Source organism: Engraulis encrasicolus, chromosome 18 (assembly GCF_034702125.1).
Source record: "Engraulis encrasicolus isolate BLACKSEA-1 chromosome 18, IST_EnEncr_1.0, whole genome shotgun sequence".
Taxonomy (NCBI): domain Eukaryota; kingdom Metazoa; phylum Chordata; class Actinopteri; order Clupeiformes; family Engraulidae; genus Engraulis; species Engraulis encrasicolus.
Window position 1 is genome coordinate 20,241,780 of NC_085874.1, and position 18,703 is coordinate 20,260,482.

At 42.0% G+C, this 18,703-nt stretch overlaps 2 protein-coding genes across 3 annotated transcripts in view; one reads left to right on the plus strand and one right to left on the minus strand.

Annotated features, from left to right (window-relative positions):
* Positions 1-12,475, minus strand: part of si:dkey-119f1.1 (Structural maintenance of chromosomes protein 6-like) — a 48,552-nt gene extending 36,077 nt beyond the window's left edge. The window contains exons 1-11 of one of the 2 annotated variants that reach the window (XM_063223218.1): positions 12,402-12,475; positions 9,100-9,272; positions 7,982-8,099; positions 7,241-7,346; positions 6,764-6,900; positions 5,563-5,624; positions 5,051-5,131; positions 4,107-4,208; positions 3,645-3,764; positions 2,005-2,103; positions 1,353-1,499 (exon numbers count right to left, since the gene is read on the minus strand). In XM_063223218.1, the coding sequence (XP_063079288.1) occupies positions 1,353-1,499; positions 2,005-2,103; positions 3,645-3,764; positions 4,107-4,208; positions 5,051-5,131; positions 5,563-5,624; positions 6,764-6,900; positions 7,241-7,346; positions 7,982-8,099; positions 9,100-9,225 (1,098 nt within the window). In that variant the 5' untranslated portion in view covers positions 9,226-9,272; positions 12,402-12,475. Of the gene's footprint in view, positions 1-1,352; positions 1,500-2,004; positions 2,104-3,644; positions 3,765-4,106; positions 4,209-5,050; positions 5,132-5,562; positions 5,625-6,763; positions 6,901-7,240; positions 7,347-7,981; positions 8,100-9,099; positions 9,273-12,091; positions 12,355-12,401 lie in introns of those variants that run through there. The other variant, XM_063223220.1, reaches the window with a different exon arrangement.
* Positions 12,476-12,553: 78 nt separating this feature from the next.
* On the plus strand, positions 12,554-18,487 carry tmem18 (transmembrane protein 18). Its single transcript, XM_063222411.1, has 5 exons — positions 12,554-12,738; positions 13,092-13,209; positions 13,534-13,588; positions 14,115-14,208; positions 16,369-18,487. Exons 1-5 carry the CDS (start codon positions 12,640-12,642, stop codon positions 16,468-16,470), a joined length of 468 nt encoding a protein of 155 aa, XP_063078481.1. The 5' UTR covers positions 12,554-12,639; the 3' UTR covers positions 16,471-18,487.
* The last annotated feature ends 216 nt before the right edge of the window (positions 18,488-18,703 follow it).

Sequence of the window (18,703 nt, forward strand, 5' to 3'; positions counted from 1 at the left end):
CCCCTCGGGTACCGAGAGCACGACACGCTCCTGCATGGCTCGAGGATTATGTGACTTAAAAAAAAAAAAAGAGAGAGAAAAGATGTGATATGATGTAAAATGTGAAAATGTTCATTGTTTACTGTTGATCAATATACAGTTTGCTTACTTGCCTGCATTTAATGTCATACGGTTCAGATTGTGGCATAATACTTACCTTTAAGATGTGTTTACATTAACTAGGTCCTACTTAGTTGTTACTTATTGATAGTATAAATTCTTACATTATAATTGTTTATTTTTGATACATACTTACCTGCCTTAATGAATGAGGTTTATGTTTCTACAGGTTTTAATACATACCGAATTTGAATTGCTTATTTCATGGATTCAAGTTACTATGAGTTTCTAGTTTTAATTACCTGCATTCTTATGCTGCTGTTCAGCTTATTCTTACAAAAGAGGGATATGTGGTATAGTGTCTTACCTCCTCCGTCCACCTGGTGGCACCGTACTGCATTATGATATGGAATGTGTACATTAATATACGAGTCAGTTCTATGCATGAAGTCAACCACTAAAGTTGTTATCAAATGTACAGCCCGTGTCCGTTCTGCAATCCTTCTTAATCCTTCACATACACAACACCGGACCAAACAAATAAAAACAGCTGAGAGCAAAGCATCAAGGATATCTGGGCTTCCAGAACTCCCATGCAATGCCCTGCCATTGACTTCAATGTTAAATGCAGCATTCCAGTTACAGCTTATAACAAAGTCTTGAACATTGAAATGTATTGAAGGTACCAAATGCCAACTGTTTTGATGGGGTAGATGGGGGGAAAAAGAAAGAAATTTGGATTACAACACTACAAAACTGTTTTGTGTAATTAATTGGAACAGAGCATTTTGGGCATTTTAAGTTTTTTATTATTTTAAAAAATACTGTTATCATTGGAAAATTCATTCAAAAACGTTTAAATTGTACTCTAATGGCTGATGACTTGAAAAATATGACCACTGTAATTTGTATTGATTATTTGGGAAAACTGCAAAAAAGTCATTTGCGTAATAATGTGGAATGCGGTGTACAGTAGCCTTTGTTAATTGTAATGGCTAACTTGCATTTGGCATTTGGTCATTAAATTGTCATTAACCATTCATTCATTTGTATCTCCTCATGTGTCATGCTATTCGTGTGTCCTTAGTCATTAATACTTCTGTTCGAAGATAGCCACCTCCTTCCGTCATTGTTTGGAGAAAATAAGTGGATGAAGTAATTATTTACAGCTGTGCAATCTCTTTTTTAATGGGAAATAATAAAGAAGTGAAATTCTCTCAATGAAATCAACTTCAATTTCTTTTTTTCTTCACCTCTGCGGTTTTGACGGCGGCGTTGTGCTTCTGGGTGTCGGCGCGCAGCTGTGCCCCCAGAGGTTGCAGGGTCTGCAGGCGCTCCGTCACCTGCTCCACGCGCTCGTGTTGCTCACGGTACTTCCTCTCCGCCTCCTCAACCTTGGCCTACAACACACAGGAAGTCAAGACAAAATGTGTCTAGTCTCATGATATACTGTACCTTTCTACAGGTGTGGTGGTTGTTTACCATTGCACAGATGTGTAGTGTGGTGTGTGGTGTCTATAAGTAACTATGTCCCTTTTAATGATGTCTGAGTTTGCAACTCAGTTTTTAAAGGTTTCTTTTTATTTGCAGCACAAAATATAACAAGAAGAAGATACCGTCTACTCTCATACGGTGTACAGATGTGGTGGTTGTTTACATTTGCATTGTATAGATGTGGTGTGAGTTATCTGTAACTATGTCTCTACAAAGATGTCTGGGTTGAACTTGGGTCTTTGCAACTCAGTTTTATTTTATTTCTTTATGAGGCTTATGTTGTAAAATGTTGTATGCAAAAAATGCAAATGTTGTAGAGTGACCTTGAGTGATTAAAAAGGAGCTTCCAAATAAAATGTATTATTATTATTATTATTATTTACGGCACAAAACGTGAAAACAAGAAGATACCTTCCACTCGTCGACCTTCTGGTTATATTTCGGTGTTAGCTTCTCTTCAGCCTCCACTCGATCTCCAATAGGTCTCATCTCCTTCTCCATTTCGTTTACCTACACACACACACATGCGCACACGCACACACACACGCACACACCAAATTATCAAATATAATTCTTACAGTACCAAACATTTAAAATATCAAGGCCTCCAGATGCAGATGAACTGGGCTAGGAAGACGCTGGGAAGAACTGCATGTGATTTGAAATGAAAGTAACTCCTGAAGCGTAAACTCCTTAATATCATAAAACACACGAGGACCATTAATTTATCACACTGAACAGTGACAGAATAGTAACATGTGACTTAACCCATTTCAGCCTAAGGCACCTGCAAAAAAAACTCAAATCTCAAGACCCTGAATGCAGAGTCTATGTTGCTACAGGCGCCTAGGTCAATGCAGCGTATGCACAGCATCAGGCTTAAATGGGTTAATTCAAATGGGCATTGTCCGTTGTAGAGGATGGGACGGGATGGGATTTTTTTTCTGGGACCGGGATGGGACGGGAGTGAAAATCCACTCCCGTGTCATGCTCTAGTCCGTTGCCGGTGCATGTGTCTGACGGAATGGGGGTTGTCTTTGTGAGTCACATTCATATACACAGTCTGATTGGCTGACGGATCTGCTGCTACTATCGAAGTTGAAAACTCCTTACTTATGGCGGAGGCAATGCAGCCAGCAGTTGCGGTCAATGGATTGCGTCAACGGTCAGCGCTCATGTGAACGAAAGTGAAAGCCAAACAGGGAAACTCAAGCTCCCATTGTCATTGTGCACACTGGACACAACGAAATTGCATTTATGCCTCACCCGTGCAAGAGGGCTGCCCCCAATGGCACCTGAAAGGGAGCAGTGCGGTGGGACAGTACCATGCTCAGGGTACCTCAGTCATGGAGGAGGATGGTGGAGAGTACTGGTTAATTACTCCCCCCCCACCAACCTGGCGGGTCGGGAGTCGAACCGTCAACCTTTGGGCTACAAGTCTGACACCCTAACCGCTCACTCATGACCATGCTCGGTTAGTGTTCGGGTCAGTGGTTCGGGTTGTGTCCCTGTTTTGTACTTATATTGAGTCTCTGTATATCTTAACGTGTTTGTATGTTTTATGTTTTTATGTTGCCTATCTGTAAAGCGTCTTTGAGTGTCATGAAAAGCACTATATAAATAAAATGTATTATTATTATTATTTAAGTGTCTTGGGTCTAGGGCTGCACGATTATGGAAAAAATCATAATCACGATTATTTCGGTCAAAATCATAATCACGATTATTAATCACGATTATTGATTTTTGCAGATTTTTTTGAAAATTATAACAAGATGAAATATAACCAAGAATGAATTACATACGGGATGAGCAAAATAAAATGAATTGCAATAATTATGTAAAGGCAATAGCATGAAACTTAAGTGGACAGATTTCTGGCCAGAAACACCAGCCTGTCAGTATGTTCTGGTTTCAAGGACGCTCTCAAAAGTAGGTCAGTATTGCCACGATTAAATCACGATTAAAATCATGAGTTCGATTTCAGTATTTAATCACGATTTTGATTATTTTTCGATTAATTGTGCAGCCCTACTTGGGTCTTCACCCACCAGTGCCCAGGCCATCTGTTTCTTGAGATCGTCCAGCTTCTTGTTCATCTCCTCCAGCGAGGACAGGCCTTTGTACCTCTCCTCCTTCTCCTTGAACGCCTTCTTCAATTCCTCTAAAACCTGTGGAAACACAAGACGGGCAGGAGGCATTTTATCTCTTGGGTTTGTTCCATTTTGCTTTGACCATGGGGCACACGCAAACACACGGGCACATGCACACATGCACGCACATATGCATGCACGCAACCATGCACTCACACACACACACACACACACACACACACACACACACACACACACACACACACACACACACACACACACACACACACACACACACACACACACACACACACACACACACACACACACACACACACACACACACACACACACACACACACACACACACACACACACACACACACACCATTTTATGGCGTACACATAAAGCAGACTTACCTCTTCGTGCTGATTGACAGCATTCTTGGTGAGCGATTGAGTCTTGATGATGTAATCGTAGTCCTCATTCATCTGATCCAGCTGGGTTGCCTTCATAAAGAACTACAACACAACAAATGCATCAGTGGAAAGTGTCTGAGACTAGGGGGCACCTAAGTCACGCCCTTCTACTTCCGATCCGTGGGGCTGGAGCTCTCAAAATTTTGGATGAGAGTTAATGGAGCGACTCAAGCTAAATCCTCATCCCGTTTGGCATGTGCTCCGGATTTCACATATGATGGCAGTGAATTTGAAAGGTTTGGATTTGCATCGTAAGACCACTCATTTTCGACACGCAAGAAACGTTATTTTAGATTTTGTGCAAAACTGTGTTAGAGACTACACGTGCACCTCGCATATTTAACGTGAACCGAAGCACAGCCAACCCTACCGCTGCACCGCGGCTTAAGTGGCTGCACGTCGGACATGCGACGTCTGTTGTGTAGTCCAAATAATTACATATTTTTGCACGCACACAACTCAAAAATCGCTTGCCAAGTGAAGTCAACAAGCACACCATTGGTTGTTATTAATTCTGAGGCACAGCATATGTGTGATCGACAGGTGGATCGGAAAATAGCTTTGATCAGTCTTTTACAGCCCAGTCAAAAGTTGTTGCGTTCCCAGCCCCATGAGCCGCCCGGAAGGGATGGAGACTTAAGTGCCCCATAGTGACATACACTTACTGTAGTGACTGTTGCATGACGCAAAGACTTAAACCTTCAAATAGGTTCATGGATGACCCATGAATTTCTAAATTGCATAGCTGGATGGACTGAGCATGGCTTCAGGCAAACCGTTTGCAGTCCAGCTTTTGCCCTAAGACTAGTTCTTATTGGCAATGTGAAGACATACAGGTGCCTATAGGCAACGTGTGGTCATGTGGTGCAGTGGTCAGGTCTTACCTTGTATTTATCCTGCTCCCCTTTGGAGTGCAAGAAATGCTTGCTCATCTCCTGGGTGAGGATGGACACGGGATTGTCCACCTGCAGTACACAGTAAACAGCTCGTTAAAGGTGCACTGTGTAGAATGTGGCAAGAGTGGGTACTGCAACTATGCTGCTCATTGAAACTGTGCTGCCTATTACCAAATTTGATCTTTTGATTTACTGAATAATAAACCAATATTTACTAGTATAACCAAAGTACATTAAGTTTTGCAGCTAAAAATGAATATTTCTGGACATTCAAAATGGCGGATCATGGAGAAGATCCCCCTTTCCATGTATGAAAACATTTGTGAGTGGACAGCATGAAGTCTGGAAATATACTAAAAAAAATATTACAAGGTGCACCTTTAACATGACAAAAATCACTGATGATCAGTGGCGCCTGATGCAAATCAGTCAAAGTCAAAGACAGCTTTATTGTCAATTTCTCCACATACACTGGTCAAAAAAAGGCAACCTCACTGTACCTGGATGTTGAAGTAATCAAGTATGCTGATCAGTTCATCCTTCTTGGTAGAAACCACCTGACCTGATTCAGAGAGAAAATTAAAAAAAAAAAGATCAGTTTCCAATTTAATTTGAGGAAAAAATACATGTCATGTAGAGCTTTTTTGTTAGATGTTCATAGTATTAACAAGGCCGACAGGCGGACAACAGATGCGTCCCTCTATGCCAGTTCCAACTATGCCACCCCCCCCCCCAAACGCCCCCCTGGCCTCCTCCTAGCCTGTCAACGCCCCCCGAGGATGTACTTTTTGTTTATTGGTCATCATGGACACTCCAAATATTGTGGCAGGCAGCAAGGCAGCAAAATGGCAAGACATGGCTTTATTTTTTGCAGTTTAGGGTATACTAAGCTTATCATCATTGTTGGATTTGGAAAAGAACCATAGGCTATGATTTGAAATTTCACATAGCCTAGATGAAGTGAACATTACAAATTACCAGACATTTATTAGGCCTAACAACCTTTAGTATCACGCCATTTCAGCAGTATGTGCATGTGGGAAAGAATCTAAACATCGACAAATAATAAATAAATAAAACCGTTTGGGTGAATCATGCGCTTATGGACTTTTTTTTCAATACCAGCTTCACCGTCAAGGCACAAAGCAGTGAAACTCAATTACCCAGAATGCTGCACGTGAGCTCTGTACCCGGGTGATTCTGGAAAACAAACATGGCGGCAACTCGCTTTACCAAAGATTCTCTGTACCTTAATAATGTGTTAATCCGACCCTAGATTTCTTAACTGATGAAAATCGAAGGCAGAAATCAACATTGTAGTGTCTAAATATGAGGTCGATTGGTCTATTTGTGGCGTACATCACGATCGGCTGAGTTGTTGGCCTCACGTTTGTCAGTTAGCCTGTGGCTAGGCTACTTTTCGCCAACGTTAGCATCCGGTTAGAAAGGCTATGCTTGCACGCATTCGCTCCGGTCCAAAATGGCAAGTCTGCCGCCTTGTGGCCACATGAAGGAACAATTGAAGGAATGCGTTTCAGACACAATTGAACGAATGCGTTTCAGACGGACGGACGGACGGACGGACGGACGGACAGACAGACCCTCTTATAGAGATGCTGGGACGCATCTAAAAAGTAGAGTATAAAAAAGTGGCTAATAGCCAAGTCTAACATGCATACGTAGATTTTTGTCAATCCTCACCGGTTTTGCTGCGGATTTTGTAAGTCCTGACACCGTCTCCAGAGATGCGAAGGTCCACAATGATGGACTCCCCGTACGCCTGGGGCTTGAAGCCATCATTCCCCCGGTTCCTGATTGTAATGGACACTTCAGCAAAACTGTGGGCAGACAGGTGAACAGGTTTTAGAGGATCATACCAAAATTACATGTTCAGTCGTTCATTTTCTGTTCAATGAAATGATGGAGAGCATTCATTTGCTTTTCTTTTAAAAGGACAATTGTCAAACAAAGACAGCAACATTACATAATGCATTCAAAATCTTCTAGGGGTATTACCATATCATCAACAAACTAACATCCTCCGAGGTGTGCATTTAACAATTTGAAGTCAAGTCTGCTTCGCGTCATTAAGTTCTTAGGCTCAAACTCAAAAACTGTTTGAATACACGCCTCATTGAATGTTACTCTACTTAAGAGGCAAGCAGAGGTGAGGGGTACCTTTCTCCCTCTTTGACAAAGTTCTTGAGTGAGGAGCCTCGACTGGTGGTCTGAGCGGTCCCTCCCAGCGCTACAATGAGTGCGGTCAGCACGGCACTCTTGCCACCTGAGGTACAATGCCATTCAAAAGCATACATGTCATATACACGTAATCACAAACAACAACACAAAAGACACCATCCTTTATCATATTAACCCAACACACAGGCAAAACGTACTGTACACCGGTAACCAAAAAGACCGATAACCATTACTGTATAGGCCTGAGTCAATATCCCAGAGCTTGCACTATTCAATCTCACTTAACTGACATGCCACCATTGTCATGTAACGAGCATGTAGTCATTGACTCTGAGCTGACAGCACATAGTACAAGTCAGAAAACAACATTCTACACAGCAAAGTAATGGAATGCCACAAAACACATCAAATGTGAACTTGCTTTTCATGTACTGAGTGACAAAAGAGTGTGTCCATTCACACATGCCTGCCTGCATGCCTGTCTACAGAGACTGAGAGACAGAGAGAGAGAGAGAGAGAGAGAGAGAGAGAGAGAGAGAGAGAGAGAGAGAGAGAAAGAGAGAAAGAGAGAAAGAGAGAGAGAGAGAGAGAGAGAGAAAGAAAGAAAGAATACAGAGAGAGAGAGAGAGAGAGAGAGAGAGAGAGAGAGAGAGAGAGAGAGAGAGAGAGAGAGAGACAGACAGACAGACAGACAGAAGGAAAGAGCATGGCTTCACATACTTCCATTGTTGCCAACTACGAAGTTTACATTGGGTCCGAACGTGAAGGGGCCAAGATGTGCGTGACACATGAAGTTCTTCAGCGTGATGGCCTCAATGATGCCCACATCTCCTGATCCCTGACACACACACACACACACACACAGAGACACACACACACACACACACACACACACACACACACACACACACACACACACACACACACGCACGCACACACACGCGCGCGCGCACACAGACACGCGCGCGCACACAGACACGCGCGCGCACACAGACACGCGCGCGCACACAGACACGCGCGCGCACACAGACACGCGCGCGCACACAGACACACACACACACACACACACACACACACACACACACACACACGCGCACACACACACACACACACACACACACACACACACAGACACACACACACACACACACACACACACACACACACACACACACACACACACACACACGCACACGCACACACATCATATCGGCAGTTTGAGGTGGAATTAATATCTTGAACAGCCCATGACAAATAAAATAGAATCAATGATGAATGGTTACACGTACATATTACTTTACAATTTCATATTATATTATGTAATTTCCATCCCAACAACACAACAACATGCATATACATTACAGTATTCACTCCTGTGTGGACATCCCGGGTTCAAGAAGTAAAAACCCTGCCACATATCTACTCCAGGCAGTTCAATGAACCAACTGAACCAAGTCCTCAAAATCTGGCTGAAGGAATAACTGACCGTACTTTTACTTTGACAATACAGTTTGTCCGCCCCAGTTTACATTGTTTCCCACAGAAGATTTCTCAGTCAAATCAGAAGGGGAGGGGGGTCATATGACTTTCATATGAAATATGATTTAAAAACGCCCTAAAATAGATGGCAGGTGGGCAGAATTATTAGGCATACAAGTTGTTTGACCACATCGTCCATTTTATGCAGATTTTCCAACAGTAAGCTGTATGAACATGAAAATCTATTGGCGCCATTGACCTGAATCTAAGCATTCTAGCATTGCACATGTTTGTCTAATAATTCTGCACACACTGTATAAACGTATTCATCACAACACAATATTTTTTCGCAGACTTACTGTTACTGAAGGAGTGAGTGTAAAAGGCACAGAGTCATCGTCCTCGTCATCTTCCTCAGGCTGAGAGGCTCGCTGCCTTTTGTGCTGTGTGACCTCACCAGGGGATTCGCTCCTGCGCTTGGACATCTTTTACTCTTGCGACTCTCGTCTCTGTTGCTGACGGTGGATATATTCTGAAATGAAAACATCAGGCATGGCACTCGCAGTCAGTAAATTGTTAAGCTCATCATTGTCAACAATATTCCAATTTCCATTTAAATTTCAAGTGAGCTTTGGGTCATTCCATGTCAATTCACATGATTCCCTAGTATCTCCCCACATGACCCTCTCCGATTTACCGGATATCTCACATACTGGTACCTTTTGATGTCAACTGAAAGAATACCAAGTATTAGCACCCTACGTCCAACGGTTGCAGAGATGAAGCCCTCCAAAGTTGGGGTGCCATGCCCACTTTTCAAGCCTGTGAATTGCATACAAAATTTACAAGCAGATTTTGACACCTCTGGTTTTAGTTTGAAGGAAGATACAGGCCTAAAAATCACCATGGCCCCTCAATATGACCCCGTCTACCAGATGATGTACTTACAAATGCCATGCCTTGATTATTTTTGGCTATATTAAGCCTTAAAAACTGAATTTGTGAAAACCGTGATGAAGAGTCTTGCCATTTTGGGGTTCCAGAACTATGTATACTTTGGGAGTTATAATTGATTTTCCATCATATTTGGGAACTGTACAGTGTATTCCAAAATATTAAGAGGGTGCTCAGACTTTAAAAGATAAAATAGGAGGGACTCAAAAACAGCTTTGAGACAAAATGACCTTACGGTACCCTCTACTTCAGGCCTCAAATTAACCATGTGGGCACTTGATGACTGGAACGCCCTTTTAACCCCATGTACAGTAGCAGTGTATCAATCATTCAAGCTTGGAAACTCTTTGTTTTTCAAAGGTCTTCATATTAATCTTGGCCTTCAAAGTATGTTTTTCTCTATGTCTTATCACAGTGTCTGTTTTGTCTGCTGCCATCTGCTGGTCTAAAAAAGTAACGACAGCGTAATGTTATAAAACAAAAGGGGCTGGGAAATCTTGCCCATAATTTACCAATAAAGCACTGTAATGATACAGTATATTGCTATATATTAATTATGATTTAAACAAGCATGATGAATATTTTTAGTTCAAATAATTTCCTAAGTGTGACTGCTTAATGCTCAATCATGATGCCAGTCCCAAGATGGCCTCAACCCTGCACTACATTTCTACCAGACATGGGGGTGGGTGTGTCCTGGTAGAAATGTAATCATGATTGAGCATTCTGCATAATGCTTGTTAAAATCATAATTAATATATAGCAATATACTGTAGAATTGAAGTGCTTTATTGGTAGCCTAGCGAGCTTAACCCCTAGGGGCGTCTAGATTTCTAGGTTACTTTATTGGTAAATTATGGGCAAGATTTTTCAGCCCCTTTTGTTTTCTTACATTGCACTGTTGTTACGTTATTTGACCAGCAGATGGCAGCAGACAAAACAGACACTGTGATATGACAGACAAAAACATATACTTTGAAGGCCAAGATTAATATGAAGAACTTTGAAAAACAAAGAGTTTCCAAGCTTGAATGCTTGATACAGTGCTACTGTACATGGGGTTAAAAGGGCGTTCCAGTCATCAAGTGCCCACATGGTTAATTTGAGGCCTGAAGTAGAGGGTACCATAAGGTCATTTTGTCCAAAAGCTGTTTTTGAGTCCCTCCTATTCCATCATTAAAAGTCTGAGTGCCCTAATTTTTTTGGAATACACTGTACAGTTCCCAAATATGATGGAAAATCAATTATAATTCCCAAAGCATACATAGTTTCCAAGTTCTGGAACCCCAAAATGGCAAGACATTTCATCACGGTTTTCACAAATTCAAATTTTTAAGACTTAATATAGCCAAAAATAATCAAGGCATGCTATTTGTAAGTACATAATCTGGTAGACAGGGTCATATTGAGGGGCCATGGTGATTTTTAGGCCTGTATCTTCCTTCAAACTAAAACCAGGGGTGTCAAAATCTGCTTGTAAATTTTGTATGCAATTCACAGGCTTGAAAAGTGGGCATGGCACCCCAACTTTGGAGGGCTTCATCTCCGCAACCGTTGGACGTTGGGTGCTAATACTTGGTATTCTTTCAATTGACATCAAAAGGTACCTGTATGTGAGATATCAGGTAAATCGGAGAGGGTCATGTGGGGAAGGCGTGTGAATTGACATGGAATGACCCCTTTATTAGCAGCACGACAAAACATATCTGCATGCATTACCAAAGCAGATCAGATGCACAGACTGGCCTGGTACATAGTCTATCACAAAAGGTGTGTGTGTGTGTGTGTGTGTGTGTGTGTGTGTGTGTGTGTGTGTGTGTGTGTGTGTGTGTTTCAGCCTCTCATGCATTCATAATAATTACTGAAATCCCCTGCTGTCATTGCACAGGTGATACCAAAAATACTCGTGATTTACTAATGAATTGTTGAGTGCAAATAATACCTGCCACATTTTAATCATATAAACCTTGTAACAAATAGAGCTCTAAAGAAAAGTCCAAAATATGAGACACAACATGGAAAACAAGCTCCCAAAAACAAGGGTTCCTTGCCTACTTGCCTATCCATGCATCCATTACCAAAGGGTTGCAACTTGCATGCACCAAACGCATGGACAGTCAGGTCTGAACAGTAGTCCATTGTATTTCAACCTCTTGTGCATTATTAGTGAAAGCGCCTGTTATCACTGTACATGGCAGGTGGCATCAAAAGAACAGTGCTTTCACTAATTAGTATCTGTGTGTGGAAATAATGTCTGAAACACTTAACATGGGAATGCAACTTCCGAAGCCCTATTACACATACCGGTATGTAGCAAATACATTATTACCGGTAACAAACTGGGTATTCAGATGTGCGAGGCCCTGTCATTGACATTGTCAATTAAAATAAACTTACTCAAGTCAAGTATTTTTCAAATCAGCTCCCACACATGCGTAGCTCTAGCAGAACACAAGGTTCCCAGCTGATTTCACGCAGTTTCTTTTTCTTGTTTTCGGAGAGCTAGCCACAACGCTAGCCGATTAGCTATATATTTCATAATGCATGATGTGCTAGCGTAAAGATAGATGGTTTAGACCTTTAGTCAGGGTTAATAGGAAATGTCCTATATGTACATCATAGAGATGTTCTTATCTAGAGTGCTCGCGTTCAAATTCGTGTCAAAAGCAAATACCACAATTCCCTCAGATAATAACAACAGTCTTACCAGCGGAGTCTCTCCATTCCCGCGCGGATAACGTCAAAGCAAGCTGTCATCACGCACAGCCGTTCTTGACCAATGAGATCTGTGACAATGTTTTGAACCACAGCTGCTTGGCCAGCTGGTGGCAGCAAAGCAAAGTGAATCCAGAGAAGTCAGACACGTCACGACCACGAAGGAATAGAACACGGAAGTAGGAAGCATTCGTGGGAATTTCAGAATCACACATCAGCTCACCCAATTTATGAAAATGACAGGATCTAAAGCACAAAATATCAGCTCTATCCCAATCGACGCCTTCAGCAAGCTGAGGGTCACTTCTATATGGACGTTCCTGCAAACTGTAAGTAGCGTGCACTACAGTTTTGTGCTCATGATCAATTTGACGCATATCTGTTCCTAAACCCTAGCTAAAACGAATGAAACGCATTCTACACACTGATTGTAGAACTAATAGAAACTAGTGATTCTACAAAAGAATGGCTTGTTGATCATCTTCATCGTTTTGGCAGCAGTACCAGTCAACTGTTGGCCAAACAGAGAATGGAAATGCCCAATCGTGAAGTGCCCAGTGCCTGCCGACTTGACACCTATTAGATACTTATCAATTACAATTACTAGATTATTGTAATCTGGTCTTCTACACCAGGACAGTAGGCCTAATGTGTGTTCATTCAACCTTTGTGTATTTTACAGATACAGTGGTCTGAGCCATGGCTTGTAGGGCTCGTGACGTTCCATGTTGTCTGTTTCGTTGCAACTCTGTTTACATGCAGACACTACCGTCTTCAGATATGTCTGTTTCTAATGATGGGTGAGTGCAGCTTTTCCATACCACTTATACAGTCAATGTAGCTGTTTTCTAAAAAGACAGATATTTAAATTAACTAATTATGAAACAAACCCAAGAGTCTCACAAGTGGCCACTAGATGGTCTTAAGGAACCTCAATGAACCTGCTGCCTACTGGGTTACCTTAATGCTGACAAGGAATGAAGAGATAAAAAGACAAATTACTGGCCTTGGCCTATGTTATTAAATTCACTAAGCAACTAGTCTGAAAATGTATGTGTGTGAATTAAAGCAACATCAGTTTGATTTCCTAATATAATTTGTATTTTGCTCAATCTGACACACAGTTGGGATGGTGGCCAGCGCAGAGTATTTGAATGAGTTGGCAGCCATGAACTGGAGGTGAGTCTTTAACGTTACCAGGATTACTGCATTACTACCCCCAACTCTAAACTCAAAGTACTGTCTATTTGTATGTGTGTGTACAGATTTATACGTACATTAGAAGTTCAAGTAAAGACTCTCCTCTTTCGTGTATGTACTACACTAATGCTTGAGCTGGCTTAGTCCCAGACCAGACTCTTGACATGATGTTTATGTGTGTGTACTCTACTTAAAAAAAACCTAACTAACCCTTCTTTGCATCTGCACTTGTTGTTCTGTATGTTTCCTGTGCTGTATCTGCTAGTGATGTTGGCTATGATTATGTCCTCGGTTGTAAGTCGCTTTGGTTATAAAGCGTCTGCCAAATGCAATGTAATGTTATGTAATGTAATCGTATTTCATGAGTTTAATGAGGTAATACCATACTAGTGTGGTAATTACATCTTTAAGAGTAGGCTTGTACTACTCCTGTGTGTGTGTGTGTGTGTGTGTGTGTGTTTGTCTGTGTGATAAGTGTATGTGCTTGTTTTTTCCCCCGTTTTAGGTCGTTCTCAAATTTCCAGTATTTTGACTCCAAAGGAATGTTCATCTCCTTGGTGTACTCAATTCCCCTTCTGTTCAACAGCATTATCATTGTGGTGAGTTTATGGTTTAACTTTTGCCAAAAAATACTGTGGCTCTTAGTTGTCTTAAAGGGGTATGCCACTATTTTGGGGCTTAATACAGTTAAAATCATTGGCTGGGATTTAGAAAGGTGGTAAAGTGTCTTATTTTTCATGTTTCATGCAAGCGTTGTCTTGCTTTAAGACAAGTTAAAAGAGGGAATATGTCGCTAAGCTAGTGAAAGTCAATGGATCCGTGTAGCATTGTAGCATGCTACAGGGATCCATTGACTTTCACTAGCTTAGCGACATATTCCCTCTTTTAACTTGTCTTAAAGCAAGACAACGGCTTACATGAAAAATAAGACACTTTACCACCTTTATAACCCCCAGCCAACGATTTTAACTGTATTAAGCCCCAAAATAGTGGCATACCCCTTTAATGCAGCTCCCTCCTCTTAGCAAATAAAGCATTTTTTATCAGTTCCCTTCCCCTGAGGCTCTGATACATCTGTAGGGACTCACAATTCAATTCTTTCTTTATTTCAGACCCAGGGGGATCCATATCATATTAAAAACAAAACATCACCACACCGTACAAATCCAAAAAAAACAACAACAAAAAACAGAACAACATACAACGAAAAAGAAGAGGAAAAAAACACAGATATATCATAATCCTCACTTTATTGTCACACATACAGGCATGTTCGCCAGTGATTCCACATGTTAGAGAAGAGTCTCACAAAGCTATGTTTAGGGCTAGCCAGGACAGCAACTAGGCTGTTTTGTGACTCAGATGCTTTGCACAGCTAATCATTGGTGAAGGGGTTTTTTTTGTTTTTGTTTTTTCGGTGAAGCCAGCATGACACTATGCCAACTTGCGATTGGCCAGAACTGACATCCCTCCAACGTTCACTGTTTTTAAGGGTGTCGTCACCCTTTCATGTTTAAATAATACAGCTATGCCCTAAAGGGAGAATCACATTGTTTTACAGTATAACTTGAGGGTTGTGTTCTCGTATGGTGACTATCAGTGTTAATAATGAGTACCTTATAGTTTGCTGTGCAACTCTTGTGAGGATATTTTCTGATAAATGGTGGGGCCGCCGGGGCACATTGCATAAGTGATCGTGCATCCTCCACATACAGCAACATTTAACTCTATGGATCTGAAAATTCTTACAAAAATTAATTGATGTGTGTTGTCGTCATTGTGATGGAGTGACCATCACTAGGGTTGTGGGTATGTTCTGACTAACTTGCCAATGAGCCTGGCTCTTTGGTGTAGCGGTCAGAGCCCCGGTTTACTACCCCAGAAGGTCTGGGTTCGAGTCCCAGCTGGGCAACTCTACTCCCCTTCGCTACAAATGGTGTCAGAAGTGGGATGGCTACCGTGAGGCCATCGGAAGCATACCCATTGTGTGTGAGCCGTAATTCCATGTGAGGGACCCCCAGGATTGGTGACCCCGGTGTGAGGGACCCCAGTGATGGGTGAAGCATTGATGATGGGGCACACTGGATGGGAGAAGCATGATGGACAGTTGCGTGAGGGACACCATGAGTGTGTGAAGCGCACGGGTGCGCTTCCCGAAGGGGAAGGCAGTGTGATGGAGTGACCATCACTAGGGTTGTGGGTGTGTTCTGACTAACTTGCCAATGATCCTGGCTCTTTGGTGTAGCGGTCAGAGCCCCGGTTTACTACCCCAGAAGGTCTGGGTTCGAGTCCCAGCTGGGCAACTCTACTCCCCTTCGCTACAGTCATCAGTACCCATGAAATGGACATCACAAGTCGTCAATAGTTTGGCAGTCTTGTGATGAAGCACGAGTAATGCAATAAAGGTTTTACATGAAGTACAGATATTTAGGTCTTTTTTGTGAGAACAGAAGTGGAGGACAAATACTCTGAACTTATTGTTTTCAGCTGTACTCTGTATTCCTCCCACACTCTGTACTTTCTATGTATGTCCTCTTTGTACTGTGCGGTAAGTCGCTTTGGATGAAAGTGTCTGCTACATGTAATGTAAGACGCAGCTCTTTTGCGTGTTTTCTATAGTTGTTGAAATACCAGGTAAAACCACTAAACAGAAAAACGTGTGTGTGTGTGTGCGTGTGCGCGCGTGTGCTTGTGTGTTTGTGTGTGCGTGTGCATGTGTGCGTGTCTGTGTGTGTGTGTGTGTGTGTGTGTCCTTCCAGGTTGTGTGGGTGTACCGCACATTCTGTACGATGACAGAGCTTAAGACCCTGCAGCTGAAGAGGAAAGCAGCACGCCAGCAGAGCCAGAAGAAGACCCAGTAAACTGACTCTTTTCACCTCAAACTCCTCCCTCCTGCCAGCCAGTCAGAGAAAAAAAATCTCTCTTTCACCCTGCCCTTGAATTGCCTGACTCTCGCCAGAACCTTGTGTATTTCCGCCCAACTTTATGGGCCCACACGAGGGTCTGAAAGACCTTCGGAATCACCCTGATCCCAAACCAAAATTTGGAAGAACCAATCAGGATCACAGGATTTTCAGAGATGTGACAGAGTCAAAATTGAAATGTAGTGGAGAAGGAGGAAAAAATAAGTGAAACGCTCTCAGTTGTTGCAGCAACAATGGCCGCTCGCATGGACTCACTCATCGACATGGATTCTGTAGTTTTAACTGTGTTTTTGAATCTGTGCAAATTTAAAATTGCACCTCGTAAAGAAATTCAGACAAGTGTTTTCCCAATCACGTGCAAAGACTTGTTGATAAAACCACGTCTTCACAGACCTCCGCCTATGCCGTAGCTCCAGATGGTTTTTGTGAAGTAAGGTGGAACCCAACTATCTGGCGAGAGTCAGGTTACATTAGTCCTTGAAGGTCCTCGTTCAATTATTACAGGCCTCAGACCTGCATAGAAATGGTCACTGTGGCAACTGTGAACTAGAAGAAGACTCAGCAAAGAACACACTCTTCCCTCTAAACTGCCAGCTAGTCAGGGAAAATATAACATGAAGGTCCTCATGCAGGAAGACCCAATAAAAAAACTCTTCCCTACAAACTCAGCTTTCCCACCCGCAAGGTCAAATACAGCACTGAAAGATCTCAAGGGTGGTAGCTGAAAGCAAGGTTGGAACTGTAGGCAACATTGAACATTTCCTTGTAGACACTCATGATACATTTGAATTGATTGGTAATTTCAGAATTATGTTGTTGTCTTTCAGCCCTTCTTTGAAGGTTGTCAGTCATCACAGGTCTTGAACCAGAAATTTTCATTGTGGCCATTGTCACCCAGTCTCTCTCATTTTGCCCTCTGACAACTCAGTTTATTTTCCCTGGTGCCCGGACCCCCGGATCAGCCGTGGTTAATCTGGAGCTGAATGTCAGTCAGTTTCTGAAAAAGCTTTTTTTCCCCCAGACATCACCTTGTTTGAGTTTGCACAATCCCCTTTAGCCATTGTTCCTAATCACAATTGTGCATTACTGGGTGATTGTGGAGCAATGTACTATGTATTCACCACATTGAGCTGTTGGCCTAGTTGATAAGATATTTTTTAAGACTTTGTGTTCAGTGTGGTTACTTTATTTGTCAAATTTTTGTGGCCAACATTGACAGTGTGACTTCTCTGCTCAGAGTGTGTTTCTGTTTGTGCAGATACATACAGCACATGTGCACATGATACACTGCTCATGCATGCTTGTGCGTATGAGACGTTACAATGCAAAAAATGTATTGCATGGGACCAAAGGTGTACTTTTTTTTGTTTCTGAATACCGGCAGTTGTACTACTGCAGGTACTTGTGATTCACAAGTGTCCCACTTGATGCACATATGTACATGTATATTCTCTCCCCCGCTCACAGACATCCAGTATGTTCAGTAGAGGGCCAGGCATGCCCTCTTCATGTATTCACATGTGATCTTGTTGTCTTGTGTATACCCCCTCTTACCCCTAGTCTCACTCTTTCTTTCCGTCTTTCTCATATTCTCATATACCTTGTCTCACATCTTCCTCTTTCTTAAACCCCCCCCCCTCTCTCTGAATTTACTGTCTGTGAAGGCAAGGCATTAAACCTCCAGAATGCTTCTATTTATTAAGGGCATCTGATGGTAAAGGTGAGCTCTACTTGTCTACTGTGTGGATGGGTGGCTGATTTTCTTCTCTCATGTAGTATGGTATATTTTATGCATCTTTAACATTGTGTAATTGTTTTTAATATTTGTTTTTTTTAAATTATTATTTAATTTCTTAAAAGCTATACTTGGGGGAGACATTGGCTTTGAACAAGTTATCATTGTACAGAAATGTTGTATTTGTCACGATGGGGCTGGGTCAATAAAAGATGTGTTCATAAATGTGCTCAGTCATTCTCATTCCTGATGGTCTCAAACATGTGTGCACATTGTTTTGTGGCATTCTGTTTGAGGAACCCCTAAAGTTGTGGCAGTAGTGAGGGAAGTGACATGCCTCTCAAATAATTCACATATTATCCTGAGTTTTGCATGGATATACTATGCGTATCTCTATGTTGGTATCTCTATAATTATGTGGTTTTGTGCTGCGGA

Coding starts and splice junctions, on each gene's coding strand:
- tmem18 (XM_063222411.1), top strand. CDS start 12,640: ATGAAAATGACAGGATCTAAAGCACAAAATATCAGCTCTATCCCAATC. Junction 12,739..13,091: donor TATGGACGTTCCTGCAAACT/GTAAGTAGCGTG, acceptor TGTATTTTACAG/ATACAGTGGTCTGAGCCATG. Junction 13,210..13,533: donor ATGTCTGTTTCTAATGATGG/GTGAGTGCAGCT, acceptor TCTGACACACAG/TTGGGATGGTGGCCAGCGCA.